Source organism: Nesoenas mayeri (genome assembly GCF_963082525.1).
Source record: "Nesoenas mayeri genome assembly, chromosome: 12".
Lineage (NCBI taxonomy): Eukaryota > Metazoa > Chordata > Aves > Columbiformes > Columbidae > Nesoenas > Nesoenas mayeri.
This window is the reverse complement of record NC_137547.1, coordinates 9,228,948-9,249,893: the sequence shown is the minus strand read 5'-3', so window position 1 is coordinate 9,249,893 and position 20,946 is coordinate 9,228,948. Positions and strand designations below refer to the sequence as shown.

The window sequence follows — 20,946 nt, the reverse complement described above, 5'->3', positions numbered from 1 at the left end:
ATGTGAAGTTAAACAAACAAGTTTACATCATTGCTAAAGGCCAAGGGTGTGCATATGGAGCCACTCAAACTCAGTGATCACAACAAGAAGCACAGGTCACTGACTGACCACTTCTGTATTTGGGGGGTTTTTGTTGTTGCTATTAAATGCATTTTATGCATTTTTGGGCAGGCAACTTTGCATTTGTAAAAAGCAAAAGCCCCGGCAGGCTGAACTCTACCCTTGAATCCAGAATTGCCAAATTCTTTCTGGGCAGAGGGGGCAAGACAAAAATTGTCTAAGCAGAAATGAACCGCTGCTCTCACTGCAAAGCAGAGCGGGCGAGCTGCAAACACACTAACCTGCATCCCCACCTGGCCTCCGCATTTGCATCCACCTTTGGCTGGAAAAGAAATCAAACATTAGAGAGCGAGAGGCCCATAAAACATAATTGTGTTGTATCAACCCTCCAGCGTTAAGACGTCTCATTAATCTCCACAGTGTGGTTGATATGATTTAGAGGTGCAGGATGCTGGCAACTTTCCCAGCTCCCTTATTCGCACTCTCCTCCAGTACGGTCTTCCACTCTCTGAAAAAAGAGGGCGAGGAAGGGAAGCACAATAGCTTTCTTTCAAAGGTTACTGCTGGAAATTCATATTATAGTGGCATTTCTGAATGCCAGCATAACAAGAAACAGCACGGGCAGCTGCAGGGCATGCTTTTCACGTGCACGAGCCTCAGCCCCAACTTGCAGGGACACACTGAAAAGCTTGCAGGACGTTCATTATCCATAGGCTTTGCCTCCTGCCTCCCAGAGATGATCTACAGTGCGCGTTAGTCATGGGCAGGCGGGGTGAACACCCATCTGGTTTGGATTTGGGCTCCAAGCCTATCTCAGACACCCACAGCTCCACCACGGGTAGATTCTCATGTTCTAGAGTTGGTCTCTTGGGTGTGCCCTCCAGGCACAGACACCAGCGACAGGTTCCCTGCTGCATATGACAACACTGTGCGTGCAAGCACATGGCTGCATCTACCCACAGGCAGCAAAAAACCAGGTCATGACTGATGTGGCAGGAAATTAAAAAAATAAATCAATTGAAAACACGTTCCTAAACATCAACCTGCTCATCAGGTTCACTCTCAGGTTCACCCTATGGACATAAAAGGTTGTGAGATTGGGTCAAGTGCTAAGTGCTCACTGATCTCTGGATGGCCAAGCATGATTAAATGTAGGTGTAAACTCAAGAGAACTCAACAACCACTCTTGTTTTCTCTTAGTACCTGTGTGCCGTTGTGCTTCGAGACCCGAGGGAGCCTGAGATTTTAATTACCAGCCACGAAATCGAGTTTTCCAGCCCCCCAGAGCATTGTGTGCTCCCCAGCTCATCGGCTCAGCCCCGGCTCTCACTGTGCACCTGGCTCAAGGGCCTTTTTTGGGGACATTCAACGGACGTTGCCACTGGCAGCAGAGGCAAAAATCTGGAAGGGTGAGGAAACTTTCCCTCCTTCAGGTCTTCCTTAATATTTTTCAGAAAAAAAAGGCAAAGAAAAAAGTTTGGACAGGGAACTGGCAAAATAACCCTCACAGAGAAAAGGCGACATCAAACAGGTGTTTTTCTAGCAAAAGGCAAAGGGATTTGATAACAAAAGTAGCACCCAGATGTGCATCACACCCACAGCACCAAGACGCTCCCTCGCAGCTGCAGGGCTTAGATAATATTTTTAGGAGGCTTCTCAGACACGCTCAGCACACGTGGATGACCCAAGTTTTGAACCTTCATTTCAGTACTTTCAGAAACCCTCCTGTGTTGAGTTCAGAATTTATCAGCTGCAAATACACCCCTAAATACCTTCTGATAAAGAGCAAAAGATATTGGGGTGTGGGGTGCCAGTGCTGGCTGATATTGTACACATCTATTTAAAAAAAAAAAATCAAAACCAAAACTCTCTGTCTAGTCTAAGCTCTCCATGGCAAACTGTCTGGAGTTAAACCTGCCTACTTTGTCCTTAATTCATCCCGTGCTTGGTCAGCAGATGCAACTCTGCTGCTCTCTGAGAAGCCCAATGAAGGGAGTCTGAATGATGCTGCTGCCAACAAACAGGCACTGGAGGCAGACGAGAAATTCAACATCAGAAATCAGGCACTGGGAGGGAAAAGAGACAATACATTCAATAAATATAATTCAATAAAACAAGTGTTAAATTCTATTTCCCTAAGTCCCAAATGCCCAATTCTTTTTTTTCCCTGAAGCAGAACTGCTGGTGAGGAATCGCCCAGCATAGCAGCACTGCCCGAATGCACAGCAGATAAAGGTTTAAGGAACCCCGGGATATAGACAACAGAAAATAATATATCTGAGACACGTCTGCAATTACGTTTCTTTAGATATTTTTGACATTGAGACCTTTCCTGAATTTCCTTGCATGTAAAAAGCATTAGTGTGTCCTTAATAATTAGCATTTTTTTTCCGTTACTATTTAATACCCAGCTGGACCAGTTTGTGAGAGCTGGTAAAACAGATTTTAGTAACAGTGGGGTGAAAAAATCCTCATTTTGTCTATGCCATAAGTTGTTCGTACTATTTAAGTGCTGCAGACCCGTGGGTTGTACAGCTGGTGGTCCAAATAGGAGGTTTTACACACCAATATCCCAAGTCCAGGACACTGGCCTTTTAAAGCAACGCAACTCTAGCCGTGCAAAGGCTCTTAAAATGTAACTTTTGTATTAGTAAAATAATTGCATCCCAAATGGGTCAGCTATACCGAGTCAGCTTTCAAGTAGTGGAAAGGCTGTCTAAGTAGGAAACCAACTTCTACTCTTCTTTTGAAGCTGCATGAAAGAAGTGATGTAAAACAGCTGTCCGCAGAAAGATCACAAGGAAACACTATTTTCTGTGTGGTAATATTGCCACATATTTCTTTGTCTCGAGACGTTACTGCTTTCCTGACATTAATGAAAATATCCAATGAAAGGATAAAAAGAGAAAAAAAGCCAAAAGCTGGAGGCGGGAGGTCAATACAGAGAAAGACAAAATTCTGAAGTCTCAGAAGTTTCCACAATTGAGCAAGAAACAGCAGTATTGCTCCTTTTCTCTGTTTATGGATAGTGTAAACATAAATCAGCAATGCGACAGGACCCATTAAAGCAAATTAATCAGCTCAGGTACTGCCCATAGTGACATGGGAACACGCAACCCCTGTGACTGCAGCCCCAGACAAACCCCCTTAGTGCCTATTTCACCCCAATAACAGCTTGCGCCTCAATTTCCCACCCTGGTAGAGGGAAGAGTCCTCTTTGTCCAAAGAGTGTTGGAACTGGTGTAAAAGGCAACAAGGACACACAGAGGAGCAGCAAAGGTGCTGTGGTTATGTACGGGACACAGGATCGTCCACTTGAGAGGTTAAACAGGCTCTTAGAAAAAAGTTACACATTCCAAAGGGTCAGCACTTAAACCTGGGTCTATAGTGTCTCTCCTGGAGAAGATCCACAGTTTGGGATGGAATCACTAACGCACAGCACAGCCCGGGGAGCACAGACACGGCGGCTCCCGGGTGCACCAGGTCTGTCAGGTTCAACTCAGCCTATTCTGGAAAAGCATTACTGACCTGTTCTTGTCAATCTCCAGCAAGGTGCCCCCCCCGGACAATCTACTTGAGCTCTGCGTTACAGTTAAAAGTGTTTTTCTACTTGCTAATTGAAATTTCCCCTGACTGAGAGCTTGTACCCATCACTTCTTGCCCCAGTGAAGATGAAGAACAGTGCTTTCCCATTTTCAGCAGGCTTTAAGTGATGCTAGTGTGCCTGCCTTGGACAAAAACACTGTTTCTTGATGTATCTCTGCTACATAAAAAGATAAGTTACCTGGGAGGATTTAAAGAAAAGGTTGAGAAAGTTGCAAAATATACGTGGAAGCAAAGGAAGGGCATCTGAAAGGAGCTTGCACATTCTTAAGGATTTAACAGAGAGCCTGCAGCTTCCATAAGGAGATTAGTAAAACCCATGGTGGACCACAGGCAGAATCCCAGGCAGTGTGTTGTAAAATAGGAACAGAGAAGGAGTAACGTGCCACTTAGGGTAAGGTGTAAATGTGGTTCCTGCTCTGAACCAGTTTGCTTCAGGTTGAGCCTCGTGTGCACAGATAGGAAGAAAAGGTCTTTGCCTTCAGACGTTATCGACTAACTCTTCCTTTTGATCTTGTTACCCTTCACTTTGTCTGAAGCAGCCAGGTGGTTCAGCAGGAAACTAAATGGCACATGAAATGAGCTGTACTGCAAGATGCACACGAGTCACAGCCACCTCTCCAGACCTACAAAAACCTGAAACTGTAATGGGCTTCATCAGACATAAAAACCTTCTCAGACAGAAGAGCATAAGATGTGTTCTGGCTTTTGTTTTGGTTTGGTTTTGTGGGGTTTTTTTGTATGTGAGACTGAAATCCCTTACTGGTTACAAAAATAAGTCAGTGGAAATATGAATTTATACCCGAGGAACCAGGGCAGAAAGTGATTCACCCCCAACAAAGGGACAGGAGCACAGTGCAGAGGGAAGGTGATTGTGGAGAAGCAAATTAAGATTATTACCTGCAAGCAACAAACAATTGTAAAGACCTTTTATTGGTAAAACATTAAAGAACTAACAGAGATTTATGTTTACTTATCCCTTTCCTTCTAAGAGAGAAAAAAAAAAGTTCAGCAAAGCAGCCTGGGGAGTTATGAAGAGGAAGGAGGTATATTTTGTGATAAGCCTCAAACAATGTTCCTGTTGAGCGTAGGCACTGAGTTGGGAGAAAATAAAACCTCTGATAAAGCAAGAAATTCTGCAAAGACAGCACTGGCTCCCATGGCTGAGACAGGAATTAAAAAGACCCACGTGCACACATGAACGCACAGATTTGCCAGTGCAGAGACAAGAGGAACTGTCTATGGACTTTTATCCACATTTGGCAAATAGGGCCTGTACTGTTCCCTAAGAAAAGTTTATTTTCATAAAACTTGCACAAAAAAGCACATGGTAAAGCTTATTTGTGTGGCTCAGTTAGCCAGATGGGTTCGGGAAAAAGTAACTCCCTGAGAGGACTTTAAATGTACATGAAGAAAACAAGTAAAACCACCAGAAAATTTGCTTTATCTTCCCATTTTTATCTTCATTTGTAGACGCTACCTGACAGACACATGTGCTGGTGTCAGCCCTAATATCTCTGTTCATCATGCAGTTTTTGCAGCCCCACCTGACCCAGGTGTCCCTGTGTGACCCCACGGACTCAACCAAACTGTTCCAGACCCGAAGCAGCGAAATGTGCAGGGGAGTTTGTGAAAGAATAAGAATTACTGGGGGCTGGTTTGCACATGCAGATACTTACTAACAAATGGCCACGACCAGCCCGCAGTTACGGAAATTACTCCCAAGAGCCAAATCACCAAAGTTTTAATTCCCCATAGACTTGGCAGCTCTGGAATCTCAAGGGAGAGGCTGCGCGGTCACTGAACTAAATGGAAAAGACCTTGAGCGGTACGTGCTGGGTTCCAGCAGCGTGAAATTGAGCATAACTTCAGTGAGGTAAATGTGAAATCTCCCAGATAAAATGCACCAAAGCGCTCAGCCCTTTGCAAAGCATGGACTGGCAATGTCCCCCAAGCATGCTCGTAAAGCTGGTTCTGAAATGCTTGGGTTAGGGCTCAGGCTTTAGCCCTAATTCCCAGGCTTTGCTTTAACTGCACGCTGCCTTCAGAAGCAAAAGGAACCACACTCACCCTTTGCAATCTGTACGAAGCCGAGGATGATGATCAGAGCCAGGGCCAGCAGTTTTGCTGCAGCGAAGGCGTCCTGGACGCGAGTAGCAGCCTTCACGCTGTAACAGTTCACCGCTGTGAGCAGCACTGGGGGAAAGAGGAGACACGTCAGTTTTCAGTCAAACACCTAAAAGCAAAAGCATTCGTAACAAATCAGCTTTTCCTTTTTGCTAAAACTTAAGCAAAGAGTCTCTTCTAAACCAGAAACTTTTTGAAAGCGAAGCTCTGCAGCCCTGCACTTCTCTATTCTGTCTTTCGCTTGGGCAACAGATGTTTGAATAGTGCACACGCTCCTTGGGAGAAGGACCTGCCCTGCTGCGCTGGAAAGCACATTTCTGAGGGCATATAAATAAAAGGGGTTATTGCAACCATTAGCACCAAAGCGCCCAGCTGCAATCCCTGTTAAGTCAATCCAATGGAACACTGCAGTTGTGTGAAAACATCATAGAAACGTCAGGACAAGCTTCCAGAACTGATATATAGTTATTTGTATAACAACAGCACCTAAAAGGCCACCGAGGCCACGCTCTGCCACCCACTGCAGAAACACAAAGGGAAAGGCATCCTTGTCCTGACCCGTTCGGCAAAGCGCAAGACAAACAGCACCAGTAGGAACAGCCGCCGGATCGAAGGAAACCCTCGTCCTCTGCTCGATCCGCCCGACCAGAGGTGCCAGGGACGGTGCTGGGGACTTTGGGAGATGCTCCAGCCGGAGCAGCAAACAGCTTGGATTTGCGGAGGCTGCTCTGAACTCACGCTGCCTCCCCGCCCGGTGTTTTGCTTCCCGAGAAGCTCCCATTACCTACCAGTTGCTCCGTGGTTAATGCAAATAATGGAGCCTAATTTCCTGCTTTTTTCCCCCTTTTTTTCCCATCTGTACTGCCTGCTCCTGCCACCCCTACCAGGCGAGGGACAGCATGAACTTGTCTAAAGCCACAAAGCTGCTGACTGGCTGAGTTTCACCTGCTTCAGAGAAAAAAGCTAAACCCTTTACTGCTCTCCCAAATCACACCCTGTTTTCACTCCCTGCTCTCTCCCTGCTCCCCTGCTGCTTGTCATAGAGATGGGCAAATGTCACATAGAGAATGACAGTGCCCCCCGTGCTGGATGCCATCCTCTCCCCGTCCCCCTTGCACCGAACCACCTCTCATTGCCACCACGCCAGACTGTCACCAGCCCCTGGAGCCAACCGGTCACCAAGCGGCTCGGGGAGGTGCAGATCTCGACCTTTCTTCATGACCTGGAGGCTTTTCCCAGTGGGATCCATTCCAGGCTGGGCCCTGCCCTTGTGCAGAGGCTCTTTCCCACATCCTGCATCTCATTCTCACAGGACCTCGCTGCCTCGACCACAGCTGCCCTCCAAAATATTCAGCTTGGATGCGGATCACCTTCTCCTGAGGCCACATCTGCACTCATGGTTTAAAGCCCAGAGCATTCGATGAAGATATTTCAGCCTTAATCAAACCCCCGGAGGAGATGCAAGGATGCCCAGCATCAGGCCACCAATCTCTCCGGGTTGCCAGTGGAGTCAGGTCACAGTCCTGTCCCCGTGGGGCTGAGCCACACAGGCTGCTTCAGAACAGGAGAAGAAGGCGACGGATAAAGGTGGGAGGCAGAAATAAGAGTAGTTGCATGGCTTGGTTACTGCCCAGCAAGAGCAACCTTAAGATCTTCAACTCATAGAATCATTTGGGCTGGAAGAGACCCTCAAGATCATGGAGTCCAATCATTACCCCAACCCTGGCACTACACCATGTCCTGAGAACCTCATCTCCGCATCTGTCCAACCCCTCCAGGGATGGTGACTCCACCACTGCCCTGGGCAGCCTGTTCCAATGCCCAACAGCCCTTTGGAGAAGAAATTATTCCCAAGATCCAACCTCATTCCTCCCCTGGTGCAACCTGAGGCTGCCTCCTTTGGTCCTGTTGCTTGTTCCTTGGGAGCAGAGCCTGACCTCCCCTGGCTCCAAGCTCCCTTCAGGCAGTTCAGAGATCAGAAGGTCCTGTTCTCTAGGCTGAGCCTCCAGGTCCCTCAGCTGCTCCTCATAAGACTTATTCTCTAAACCCTTCACCATGCTGAGCATCACAGGGAAAACCACAACACGCCCCTGCTTTGAAGCAAAGTAACTTCCCAGCTACGCACCAGCACCCAGCTGGGGGTACCCCAGCTCTGGGTGCACAGACATGCACATGAAGAACTGACACACCGTGTACTCACTGCTGTACCTCTGACACGAGACGGTTGCAGGGCATGGGCAGCACCTGCCTTTGCTCCCTCACCCTCTCCCTCCATCTCACCGGCTCAGACCCAAGGCACCTTCCCACAGCCTGCACAATACACTGTAAACCAAGAAATAAAACCAGGAAGAGGTATTTGGCCCTGCCTGTGGGAAAGCAACTGCACTGGTGGGAGTTCAGGGAAATGCAAAGAGCCCAGGCCAGAGCTGGGAACAGCCTTCCTGGAACAGGAAGACAGACAGACGCATCGGCTGCCCGAGAGCTCGGTCTCCAGGGACGGCAGTATCTGGGGGTCTGATAGCAACCATCAGACGAGAGCCACAGGACTTCCCGGTGACTCAGAGCACACGCAGGCAAGGAGGGACATGAGTTGCATCATTTGTTCACAGAGGTCTGAGAGCCCGACATGCCCACAGCACAACAGGCTGAGAGGATTCAAGTGTGTGCCTATACATTGCTCAGCTAAAGGCTGCTTGTAGGGGATCTATAGGCGGGGAAGAGCAAAGCCAGACCCCGTGTAACAGGCTGAACATCCCACAATACGATGCTGGCTTTCAGGACCATGGGCTCTCCCCGCCACTAAACCCCTAGGATCTAGTGTCATCTCAATACAAGAGCATTTAAAGTTTGGAGAAATGAAGGGGCTGAACATCTTCACAAAGAAATACACATGATCCAACATCACAGAATGGCTTGGGTTGGAAGGGACCTTAAAGATTGTCTAGTTTCAAGCCCTGCCATGAGCAGGGACATCTTCACCAGCTCAGGTTGCTCAGAGCCCCGTCCAGCCTGGCCTGGGATGTCTCCAGGGATGATTCATCCACCACCTCTCTGGGAACCTGGGCCAGGCTCTCACCACCCTCACAGTGAAGAATTTCTTCCTCCTATCTAATCTAAATCTCCCCTCTTTCAGTTTAAAGCCATCAACCCTTGTCCTGTCACTACATGACCTTGTAAAAAGTCCCTCTCCAGCGCTCTTGTAGGTTTCCTTTATCCTACAAGAATGAAAGCCAGAAGTAAATAAGGAATTTCTTTTTGTTTGTTTGCTTGTTTTTTTCCCTTTGACACTTTGGGGGTGTTTGGGCATTTGGAGTGGGTGAGGCTGAAATGACCCAGAGCTGTTTCCACTGGGAAGGACACTCTGTACCCACAGGCTCCTGCACAGGTCAAAGCTGGAATCTGCCTGACCTGCTTCGGTACAAGGCCAAACGCAATCAGTAAAGAACCACCCAGACAAACCTCCCCCAGATTTAATGCCCTGTCCCATGGTCCCTCCACCCCAAGAGATATGGAGCATCTAACTAGGAATACACGGCATGCCCGGGCTTGGAGGCTTTTCAGCATCAGGTAGCAGGGCGGGATTATTGGAGATTTGCAGTCACAGCTCTGTCACCTTGCAGCAGATTGTGATATATCTGCCTCCAACCAGTGTGCTAAAAGGGACACTGTCCAGACACACAGGGGAGGAGAGAATAAAAGTTAGCAAGGTCAACTTACAGTATGTCTGTGCTACAGGGGGGAGAAAAATACCAGAGCGAAATATCACTAAGCACAGATCACAATTCATCTACTAAAAACACCTCTGGTGAATCCCAACGGGGAGGACGGGGAGGGAGCAGAGGATCCAGGATTCACTTTGACCAGTGATTATGCTAAAAATAAATCTCTCCCTGTTTACAGAAGGATATTTAAAGGATGAGCTAACGCATCTAAAAGCACACTTTTCCTGTTAGTGAAGACAAGCCTTAGAGGTGTGACAGTGTCTTTCCCTTCCCCGTTTAGGCATTCTGCTTCTTTGACAATAGCTGCTTCAGTCACCACATTAAATACTTTTTTGGGGCCTTTTTTTGTGTTCTGGTTCTGTACGGAGTCTGCTGGACGGACCGTGGGACAGCAGTGATGTACATAAAAGGCAAAAGCTTTCTCACACAGTCCAAAACTGAAAAGCAATGGAAACGTCTGTATTCAGCCCTTAAAAACATATCGGCGCCAGATAAACAGGCTCCATAAAAATAAGAAAACACTTGGGGCCAGAACTCTGACCAGGGCTGAGCTTCTTCCATGACAGTCGTGATTCAGAGCCCTTCAAGTCACAAACTCTCTGCTTTGCTTTTCCAACCGTGGAATAATATTTGTCTTTCCTAAAGGAGCGTGGTGGAGTTACTACAGTCTCACCCATCGGGAAAAAATCATACAGACACCGAGACAGAAAGACAGACCGAGTAGCTCTTCAGTAAACTCCAAGACAAATCGCAGTGGCTGCTCGGCTTCTCAGAGAGAAGAGGGCTTGGGTTTCTTAGAGCAGAAAGTTTGATTCCTTTGATGCAGGGGCTGCGGGACTCCTCTGGCACCGCTCCCCTCGCCTCGGATGAACCCGCACGACGGGGCAGAGCTGCAGGGCCACGGCTCCACCGTAAATCAGGGCAATGACACAATGCAGGGAGAGATCAGACGGCGCTGTCTCGCTTTCTGCAGCACCTTTCGTAAGGCCGGTGCCAGAAGCCAGCCATGTGAGACCTTTAGCTTGACCCACCGGGGCCGTTTTTGGGAATCATCCTGGGAATATAGATTTCAGCACGACCTGACGTGACACGGCCGGTCTGATCCGGCAGCCCCTCTCCAAAGGCTTTCCATAATTGCGATAATCGCAGCCAGAAAACTGCTGTGACTGCAGATATAAGAGGGAGTACTTTTATTAATACTTCTTATTACATCTGGCAGAAGCAGGAAAGAGACTCGTTGGTGACTGGTGCTCACCCCTTCATCTCTTCTGGTGAGGAGGTGAGCTCCGTTTCAAGACCTTTGAGCCACAGGAGAAGCCAGAGGCTTTCCAAGAGAAGTCTGGCTTTGTAAAGACAATAAGTGGGTCCAGCTTCAGTTATTTACTCTGTCCTAACAGACCCATCTGGCTTCAGGCACGTCACTGAACCTGCTCCACGGGCATCACCTGCCGAGTCAGCAATGAGCTGACTCCCCATCAGTGACAGGAACCATGGATAAACTGCCTAAAATCCAACCCAGGACCCAGAACCGCGCCCCCCAATAACTCACATTTTATGCACATGTTCTTTTGACCTCCCAAGTTCCAAGACACTTCCCAAACATGATTTCTAGATGACAACAGGAACAAATCCCTACAAAGCAGACATTAAAAGGGATCACGCCAATCCCCACAGAGAACAAGGCCATGACAGACACACTGTGTGTAACAACAGCTCCTGTGTCTGCAAAGCAAAGGCGGGACGCAGTAAAACCACCCTGCGGGAACGCGGTTCTGCCCAAAGCAAGCATTATGTGAATGCAGCTCTAATACAGGTAACCCAGGGCTCGGCATTTATGCATTTATGATGCAACGCTCTTGGCAACTATCCTATAGAAAAAGGCAGAGCCACAGCTTTCCTGGGTAATGGAACATGGTTGTGGATCAGAGACGGAGCAAAGACAGCGCTCAGGGAGGCTTCGGCTGGGAAAAAAGCAACGAAACCGCAGCCAATCTGCAGCTCTGCACACTCGTTCTCATTCATGCAGGAAAAAAGGGTCCAGTTCCAGCAGTTATAGGTAACTTGCTGATGGGGAGATGGGAGTTTGCTCAACCTGAGACCTTTGGCAGCTTTTCAGGTGAAACATTTCTGAAAACGATGTGGGAATTCTTGAGATACTGGCAGATCTGCATTCATGCTGTGTGTGAGGCTACATACCTTGGGAGCCTTGCACAATGTCACTTCTGTCCTTTATTTCATCTCCTAGACACTGCCCTGGTCTTGACCTGTAGTGCTTCCTATATAATTCTGTATACACCTCTATAACAATGATAAATCTAAGTAGCTTGCTTTAAAGAAGTAAACCCATTTAACTTACTGCAAGTTATTCAGGGATTCCTACTCTTGATACTACAGGACCAGAATGAAAATGTGTGGTAGGCTGGGAAACTTGTGGAAAAAGAAAGGGGGAGAATGAAGGGAAATCCTCCACCTCAGCTCCCCTGCCAGGAAAACGGGAGCTCTAACACCCTTAGCACACAGGGGATGAGTCGTGCAACGGTTCCTGTTGTAACTCACACATTTCCAAAGCACTTAGCCCTTAAATAGGAAGATGATGCTTCCATTTACCATCTGCCTCTGGATGATCTTGATTTTCTGCTCACAGAACAATTCTCGGCTCCTTTCCATCTCCCCATCCGACAGCAAAGGCTTCTCCTTTTACTCTTTATAAAAAGTGCAGGTGATGGACAAACAGTTTTCTCTTCTACCAAAGGTGGTGCAACCAGGTTTCACATAAAGATGAGACAAGTTGAGCCTGTGACCACCAAGAAACATCCTGCAGGGACAACACCAGCACATGGCATAGACACAAAATGGTCCACACGTGTTAAAGAGAACTGCTGCCTAAGCCCACAAGAGGTTAGACACATCAAAACCAGAGTTACTCCACACACTATAAACATGGAATTACGCTGTACTGACTACAGTGGTTTAAACCAAGGGGACATCAGTGCCTTGGATATTCACTAATGCCAAAAAAAAACCCCACTTTATATTTAGGTGGCTGTGATGCCAAAGTGTTTTCCAACAGTCTCAGGTGTCTGTTTCTGATAGCACAATCTGAGAGATACATACAAGGACATGGACAGAAAATGGTCAGGGAAATTTCAGCTTGATAGGTATTGAGTGAAGTCTTGTGCCCTGCAAGGCAGTAAAGAGAAAAAGCAGAAGGAAAAACCTTGCAGACGCTTCTTCAGGGACAAGTCCCTAGACAAAACAGCCAGAGCAATCGTTTTGTAGAAGGGAAACACTTAATGGCACATGAGGCTGTTGGAAAGGCGCTCTTGGCCCCAGAGCAAATGTGTCTATATTAAAATCAACTTATAATAATAAACATACCTGGCAATGCTTTAGGGTTTCCTCTTTATTTTTCTTCCCAAAACAGCACTGCTGGGGGATCGGGGAACGGGTGCACCAACCAACAACAGGTGAAAGAAGGCGAAGGCTGCCCTGCCCCCGGAGTTTAAGAAAAGGATCAGCCTCAGACTCACCTCTAACTGAGACCACAAGCTTGGGATGTCCCCAACAAACACCCACACACACCCTGAACATCCCACAGCAGCTCCATCTCTCCGCTGCCTTTCACCTCCAGAAAGCCCCTGACACTGAAACAGCCGCTGGGAGCCAGAGAAGGCAGCGCCAAGCGGGAAGGATGATGCTGGCATCTCAGCACGGACCTCAGAAGCATCCACACCCTCAACCTTCCAGAATTCCGCAATATTAAATTAACAAGCGCTTACTTGCCGTGTCTCTCTAGAGCTGTGCCAAGAAGCGCAGCGCGGGCAGCGCCAAAGGCACCGGGGCTGCCCGGGGACGAGCTCGGCGAAGAATTTCACAGTTTGCAGACACCGCGGGGGTTGGATCTCAAGCCTATAAACGCACCTATGGCTTTGGTACCAAGGCATTGTAGCCGCAGCGATACACTGTTCAAACTGTGCAGTACGTGGAAAAACTACAAAGACTTTATGAATACCAGGCGAGCTAGCTCCTAGGCTGTGGCAGGAGTTACTGTTTTGTCTCCCTAGAAAGACACTTGTGTTTTTCTGTCAAAGTTTCTAGATTACACGGTGCAGCGGTTCCACAAAGCAGGTCATTTCACCACAGGAAGATGAACAAAACATAGACTTTGCCATGGGAGAAAGAAGCATATTTCTTCCATTCCCAGCAAATCAAAAGGACTCCATAACTATCATGAGCTAAACATCTGTTTCACCATGCCTACCTCTTATGAAATATCTTTCTAACAGAAAACAACACTTACTAATATTTTATATGCACACTAAGCCCCGAAGACATGTTACCATCCTTGCCAAACAGATGGTCAGCTCCTGGACCTGCAAAATGTGGCATCTTACCCGGCCCACACTTCTAGAGAAGCACCTTCCCACAGTTGTGCTGAATTAGAATCCACAGGAAGGTGCCTGAATTTCAGCATCGAGCGCTAAGTCCTGGGTCGTGAACTTGATGAAAAATTGCAGGCGGGTTTTCATCTTGTGTCATGCCGCCCGTGTCATGCAGAGGGTCAGAATCCAGCTCTGGCAAGAAACCGCTTTCTCATCCATCACGTTGGATCTGCCGGCCACATCTGACACCGCGACCGTGGGACTACTGGAATACTTGAAATACCCAGTGATGTTGCTTTGAGTTGCACTGACCACGGAGAGCTCCTCTGAAAAGGCTTCCCAATTTGTTCATGTCAGGAAAGGCTCTGAAGGATCTCAGTGGTAATGTAAATCATTCAACTACAATAAAATTTAATGAGACATTTGTTGGGAAGGCCAATAGAGGGGTGCCAAGAAATGCAGTAGCTGCTCACTGTGTTTCAAGAGTCCTCCAAACCTTCATCCATTTCAGGAGAGTCCTGCTGGTGTCAGACACTATTTTCATTAATGCTACTCTCTCTAACTAAACACAGATTTAAAAAAGCAACCTCAGTCTTGCAACATTACCCATACCGCAGGGATTCTACAAAGCCCCCTTCCTTCCAACCCAATCAAACAAAAGCATATTTACTGGTACGGCTTAGTCATTTAATCTACCTTTCTGAAGGAGAAATAAAAAAACATTGAAAGCTTCATGCCCTGCTTGTCCTGGCAGATTAATTCCAAGTAGAAATGCTGCAGAATAAACCTATTTTAGACAAGCATAACTTGTATTTTGTACTCGCCTTGCTTACCACCTAATACCTGATGGGCCCAAAATCCACCCACAACTTCACTTTAACCAGCTGCTCAAACAGCCAAACTGTCAGATTTCAAGTAAAACCCTAATACTATATAAAGACTTTCCCGATTTCAACAGAGGCGGCTTCCAGTTGAAATGCTGACACTGAATATTCGCTTACAGACTGCAGCTGTAATCTGGCAAGCGCTCCAAGGCACGTGTCTAAACGCTTCTGTCAAACCCTGGGACTTGTTACCGTCCTCCATAAGTCACAACGCGCGCAGGGGTGTCGGGCACTGACGCTTCCATAGGACATGAGCTGTTAGGCGTGACTCAGCTCCGCGCTGACTGCTGCTAATTCTTCCACTATTAGGCTGTTCATGACAAAAGAGGCAAATATGTGACCATTTCAGTGGAATTCCGTGCTTGCGGGAGGAGTGCCCAAAATAGTATTTCAGAAGCAGCAAGGGAAGTCGGAAGAAATGTTGAAGATTAAAATCCTGCAGCTTTGCTACAGATATTGCTGCAGCAATGTTGGGGTTATTAGTGCCAGATTAGCATATATAATTAACAAGTGATAAAAGGCTTCACAGCTAACAAACCATTGATTTGACGCTAAAGATCAAGAGTAAAATTATATGTGACTGGCAGAGTCCCTCAGGCTTCTGTGGAGCAGATTATATTGTCAAGAAATAAGTAAATTATAGAATAAACTGCTATGTAGCGCACACAGGGTGCATGGCCAGCTGTGCTTAAGAATGTGTGTAGGAGAACAGTTCAGGCACTTGTGGAAAACCAAGCAAGAACCAGCTCAGGTCTGGAAACAGCGTTATCCCCGGTTTCCTTAACCTACAGGGAATTTTCTGTACCACAAAGAGCTGTGACAGGCAAGAATTCTGCAAATTAACAGATGGAAATAAGGAATATGTGCGTTATCTTTACTGGGCAATTTGAAACTTTTCATCCGTGATACATCCACATACGCTGTGTATTAGGTTCTGCTCTGTGATTTTTTTAATAAATGTTTTTTATTAACATTTATCAGTTCCAATTTAAGAAATGTAAAAGAGGATCTGACCCACGAGCACCGTAAGATGCCAGAGCTGCACGTTCAGCTGGATGCTGCTCCACATCACTGCTCATGACGCCACCTCCTCAATGGGAGAAAAAGGGCAGGATTAAACAATTCTGCAATGATTCTGCTTCTGCTACACAAAGGTGGTCCTGCAACATATATAATCAACAAATTCTTTCAAAACTACACTTCCTACCTACCTATTCTGTTACAGAGTATGGGTTTTTTTAATTGAAAGTGAAAATAAATTGGAGAAAACTGCAGAAAAAGATACAAGTACATTGCAAGTGCGGTGCAAATCTATGTTCCACTGTGATGCTCTCAAGAGGAAAAAAAAGAGGAGGCAACAAGAAATATAATGGGTTTTCATCTGCATAGCCTCAAATGTGCACCTAAGACACAGAGTACAGAATCCTTAGTGGTTTAATTCTTTGCCATGTGCGATATGATACCGTAATGTAGATGCAATCAAATATGCAAAGTCAGGACCCAGTAACTGTCCCTCCATCCTCTGTAGAAGGGGTAAAATTGGCTTACATGAGATCATATCTAGGGGAATTCAAATTATTGTCGGGTTTTCACGCATACGCACAAACTCTCAGTTTCGTGAACTTTTTCTGTTCAAAAATACTTGGATACCAGGTAGACTTTGTGTTTGTTACCCCTTAGCATTTGATTTTATGATTTATCAGTTCTAAAAGTATCAGCCATCCAATCTTATAGGTAAAATAACATGCAGCTTATGAGTTATCCAAGTAATCTGCAGCCTGAAAAGCACGCAGCCAACCTGCAAATTCTTAGGACTTGGGAGCACTGGCTGTTTCATGATTAACAGCCTGACCCATCTCACTGCAGCAAGATTTTCTGTAGTGAATTCCCATAATTTTATTTGGCAACCATAATAAACGTTCCTGTTGCCTTATGGAAGAACAGTCTTGCATACCAACTGTCTGTAGATTACAACCTTGATAGCAGAAAATACCTATTTGTAGTTAAATTTTACTTACCACCCACTTGTTTTCCTCAGCACCTTAAGGGGAACAAAATCCCCTACTCCAATTATTCATTCTTTCTTTCAAGACTGATTTATTTAGACTGAATGCCTGGGAATTCGATTTCTATAATTCATGGGGAGAAATACCAAACAACACATCATTTATTCAACTGGTCAACACCAGTAACACTCAAAGTGGAAACAAGCAACTTTTGTTATTTCTCCTTTTACTAGAAACCATGTCACCAATTGCATTTTATGTATAGATCCAAACTTCACAAAGAATATAGCTGGTTCTGTTCTAGACAGCTGGGGTTTAGCTAAATAATAAGTCAACTGTATCCCAGTCCAGGGCCCCAAATTCCCCTATTGCTTCCTAACCTGTTCTTTCCCACTTTGAGATAACTTGTTAACATATGCTCTAGAGCGTACGCACAAATAGGTCATTTTTCCTACCCTAGGGCTCTTGGGAAAAAATAATACCTCACCGGGTAAGGGGATGTTTGGAACAACCACATAACAAAGCTGCTTGTTAGTCTGTAGCAGTTTTGTGCGACTCGCTGAGTTCTTGGACCAGACTTACGCCATTTATTGTTCCTAGTTCGTGATGTGGTTTTGGCACCAGACAGTCGAAAAGCTCACTCCAAAAATCAAAGTTACAGAAAATGAACTTGCTGAAGGCGATGCATGATGAACCAACCTTTTGTAGCAAAGGAGACAAACAAAAATTCAACCCAAAGCATAAACAAAATAGTAGCCAGTGGGGCAGGCGGGGGGGAGGAGAACAGTTTAAAGGAGAAACACATGGAAATGATGCAGATTTGTAGAACCAGCAACTCTTTCCTTGGAATTTCAAGATAAAGGTTGGAGAACAAATTCTGCTCAGGAAAACTACTAATTGCTAACAAAAGCAAGTTGGAGACATTTATATGATTTATTAGAGAAGCATAACTGGGAATGAGACCTGGCATGAAGAAATTCCGGACTGTGACCCACCCTGTCACTGAACAGGTCCCACCACAGGCAAATCTGGTTTACCCCCTATTTGTTTACTGATCTGTAAAATGGGAATAGAGACGGCTCACCCCACCTATTCTGGGGAAGATCCTGCAGATTAAAAATTACTTATTATTAGAAACATGTTATTAAAGGCCTTGTCAACTACAATATGCTCTTGCACAGCAAAATTTTGACTTACATAAAACAGTAAGAAAGTCCATCTAATCAATGCTGTTACCTTCTCAGCAAAACACGTGAAGCCACGTGCGTGCACGGCCCTTTTTTCTGTGCCACTGGAGAAACCACATTGCAGACTGGCAGGAAAGCTCTCAAAACAGATTTTCCCAAGGCAGGAAACCCATGAACAGAACTATTTTCTAACCCTGCAACAGCTTTCTCAGCTGGGTGACTGTATTTCCTTAATACACACACTTTGCTAAAAACTTGAGATGCAAAGTCCACACACCCATCTACTTGCCCTGATATTCCTAAAAATTTAGCTGGGGAATAAGTAAGTTTCAATCTTGCCCAAAGAAAATGAAATTTGCTGCCCTGCCTGTTATTTATCTTATATGTACCAGCCACATACCATATCTACCAAAGACTCAGTTTGTGTATGAAGACATTTGCAGAAAATGTATCATCCATAATGAACATGTGCTGCAACTTTAGAACGCCTGCGATGCTCAGAGGGGGACGGAATCCAACACAATCTCCCTTTGGACAGCACAGAACAACTGGACTTTGCTTCACAACCTCAAAATGGAAAAATAAAAAGATCACACAACTGTAACTTTGTACAGCAAATCAACCCTTTACAAAAGCCTCACAAAAATTATGACCTCTCCCAATATCCACCTGCACAATGGCACAAGAACTACCAGTGGAGTGGAACACAGACCGAATAGAAAATGAGGGGAGAAAGGCAGAAAATGAATGGTCCTGTATCTAAATAACGGATTTCAATGGGGTGACTTTGCAATCAATAGAAAAATGGGGCTTCACTGGCAAAACCACAGACCCCAAAATACCAGAGAGACGATAAAAACTGCAGCACGAGAGATCTGTGTGCCCTGGCAGACACTGGTGGCCCCAAGTTCACCACAGCACGACCAAACTTCTCTGCAAGGCGACATCCCACGAGATACCGCGTTTACTAGCAAAAAACCCCACAGGTTTTGAGCATGGTACCCGTGCACACCCACCCGATAAACCTCTCGTCTCAAAACTGGTGCTGAAAACATCAGGCAGCACAGGCCGCGTTCAGCACCGCTTGCTTGTGACAGATAATTTCCCAACTGCACGTTATCCTAATCTGTGTCTGCACAAACCCGCCCATCCCAGGCTCCGCAGCATCTCAGCACTGCAGGGCTGCGAGGGGATTTTCCCCTGCCCCAACACGACAAACCCCATTCCAGCGCACGGGCAAACCGCACATTACATGTATCACACGCTGCTCGCTGCGCTGCTGGAAATCAGAGAGGTTAGCTAGCACACAAGCGGCAGTTTGGAAATGGTTCGCTCGATTTATTAGGGATGTGGCTACACTTCCTACTCACGCTGTTCAAAACAGCCAAAACCCACCCCGGTGTGCAGCCAGTTTAGCGCAGGAGAGAGGGTGCATCTCCTACAAAGCAACGGGCTCAAGGCAACCGGCTGTTCGGGTGGACTTTTTGGGGAAGGCGATGGCGAGCGGGAGCCACGTGGGGCAGCAGGAACCTGCGGGTACTTACGGACACACAGACAGGCCACCAGCTTGGCGGCCTCATCGGGCACCGGACAGGTGGGGAAGATGGGCTTGAGCAGGTATGTGGCGAAGACCAGAGCCACGATGTATTGCGAGGAAGGCCGGATGATGAGCAGCTCTATCCAGAGCTTGAGGAAGGCGGGCAGGGAGCCGTACACCTCCAACATGTAGGCGTAATCCCCGCCGGATTTGGTGATGGTGGTGCCCAGCTCAGCGTAGCACAGAGCACCCACGATGGAGAAGGCCCCGCAGACGGCCCACACCACCAGCGACAGCCCCGGCGAACCGGCCTCCCGCAGCACGCCGGTGGGGGTGACGAAGATGCCGGAGCCGATGATGGTGCCCACGATGATGGCCACGCCGTTGAGCAGCGTGATGGAGCGCTGCAGGGTCACCCCCTCGCCCTCGGCGCAGGGCGAGCGGGCGCAGCCGTTGTCCTGCGCCCCGCCGCCCGCCGCATCCAGCATCTTCTCCATCGCCTGCTTCTCCTCCTCCTGCGCCAGCGAGGAGGCCGAGCCCGCCGGGCTCCTCTTCTTCACGCCGTTGCTGCTGCCGGTGCCGCCGCCCGACATGGTGGCGGAGCGCGGAGCGAGAGAGAGCGCGGAGCCGGGCGGGCCGCGCCGCCGCCACCATGCAGCCGCCCCTTTTGTTCCGGCAGCGGTGGGCGGTGTGAGGAGAGCGCCTCCCGCCGAGGCGGGGAGCGGGGCCGGCCGCCTTTCTGGGGGGAGGAGGACGGCAAGGGGGAGGAAGGAGCGTGTGGAGCGCCCCAGGCTGCTCGGGCACCCCCGCAGCGGCGGGGTTGGTGGCCGCCCCCTCCCCCGCGCATCCACCTCCTGCGGACCGAGGGACCCCGCGGGGAAAGGAGGGACAAAGGGATCAGTGCAGCCCCCCAAACACCTCTAGGGTACAGGGGGGCTCTTGGGTGGCAGCTGCCAGAGGGGGTGGCTTGTTACCATTCATCCTGCCGACAGCGGGCTGCGTGTTCTTATGAAGGCGAATGTTTGTGTCTGTGTGTGCAAACCTAAAGTTCAGCAAAACCTGCATCTCCTAGTTGCTCCCCAGCCCCACCTGATTTCAGCACACTTACACACTGATTTCAGCACACTTACACACTGATTTCAGCACACTTCTATTGCACAGAATCACAGAATGTCAGGGGTTGGAAGGGACCTCGAAAGCCCATCCAGTGCAATCCCCCCATGGAGCAGGAACACCCAGATGAGGTTACGCAGGAAGGTGTCCAGGTGGGTTTGAATGTCTGCAGAGGAGGAGACTCCACAACCCCCCTGGGCAGCCTGTTCCAGGCTCTGCCACCCTCACTGGGAAGAAGTTTCTTCTCATATTTAAGTGGAACCTCCTGTGTTCCAGTTTGTACCCATTACACCTTGTCCTGTCATTGGCTGTCACCGAGAAGAGC

At 47.6% G+C, this 20,946-nt stretch overlaps 1 protein-coding gene across 1 annotated transcript in view; it reads right to left on the bottom strand.

Moving 5' to 3' along the window:
- SLC7A5 (solute carrier family 7 member 5) overlaps nucleotides 1-20,151 on the bottom strand; it is a 38,221-nt gene extending 18,070 nt beyond the window's left edge. Inside the window, exons 1-2 of the mRNA XM_080351704.1 lie at nucleotides 19,516-20,151; nucleotides 5,734-5,859 (exon numbers count right to left, since the gene is read on the bottom strand). Coding sequence (XP_080207830.1) covers nucleotides 5,734-5,859; nucleotides 19,516-20,101 — 712 coding nt within the window. The 5' untranslated portion in view covers nucleotides 20,102-20,151. The remainder of the gene's footprint in view (nucleotides 1-5,733; nucleotides 5,860-19,515) is intronic.
- Nucleotides 20,152-20,946: the final 795 nt, after the last annotated feature.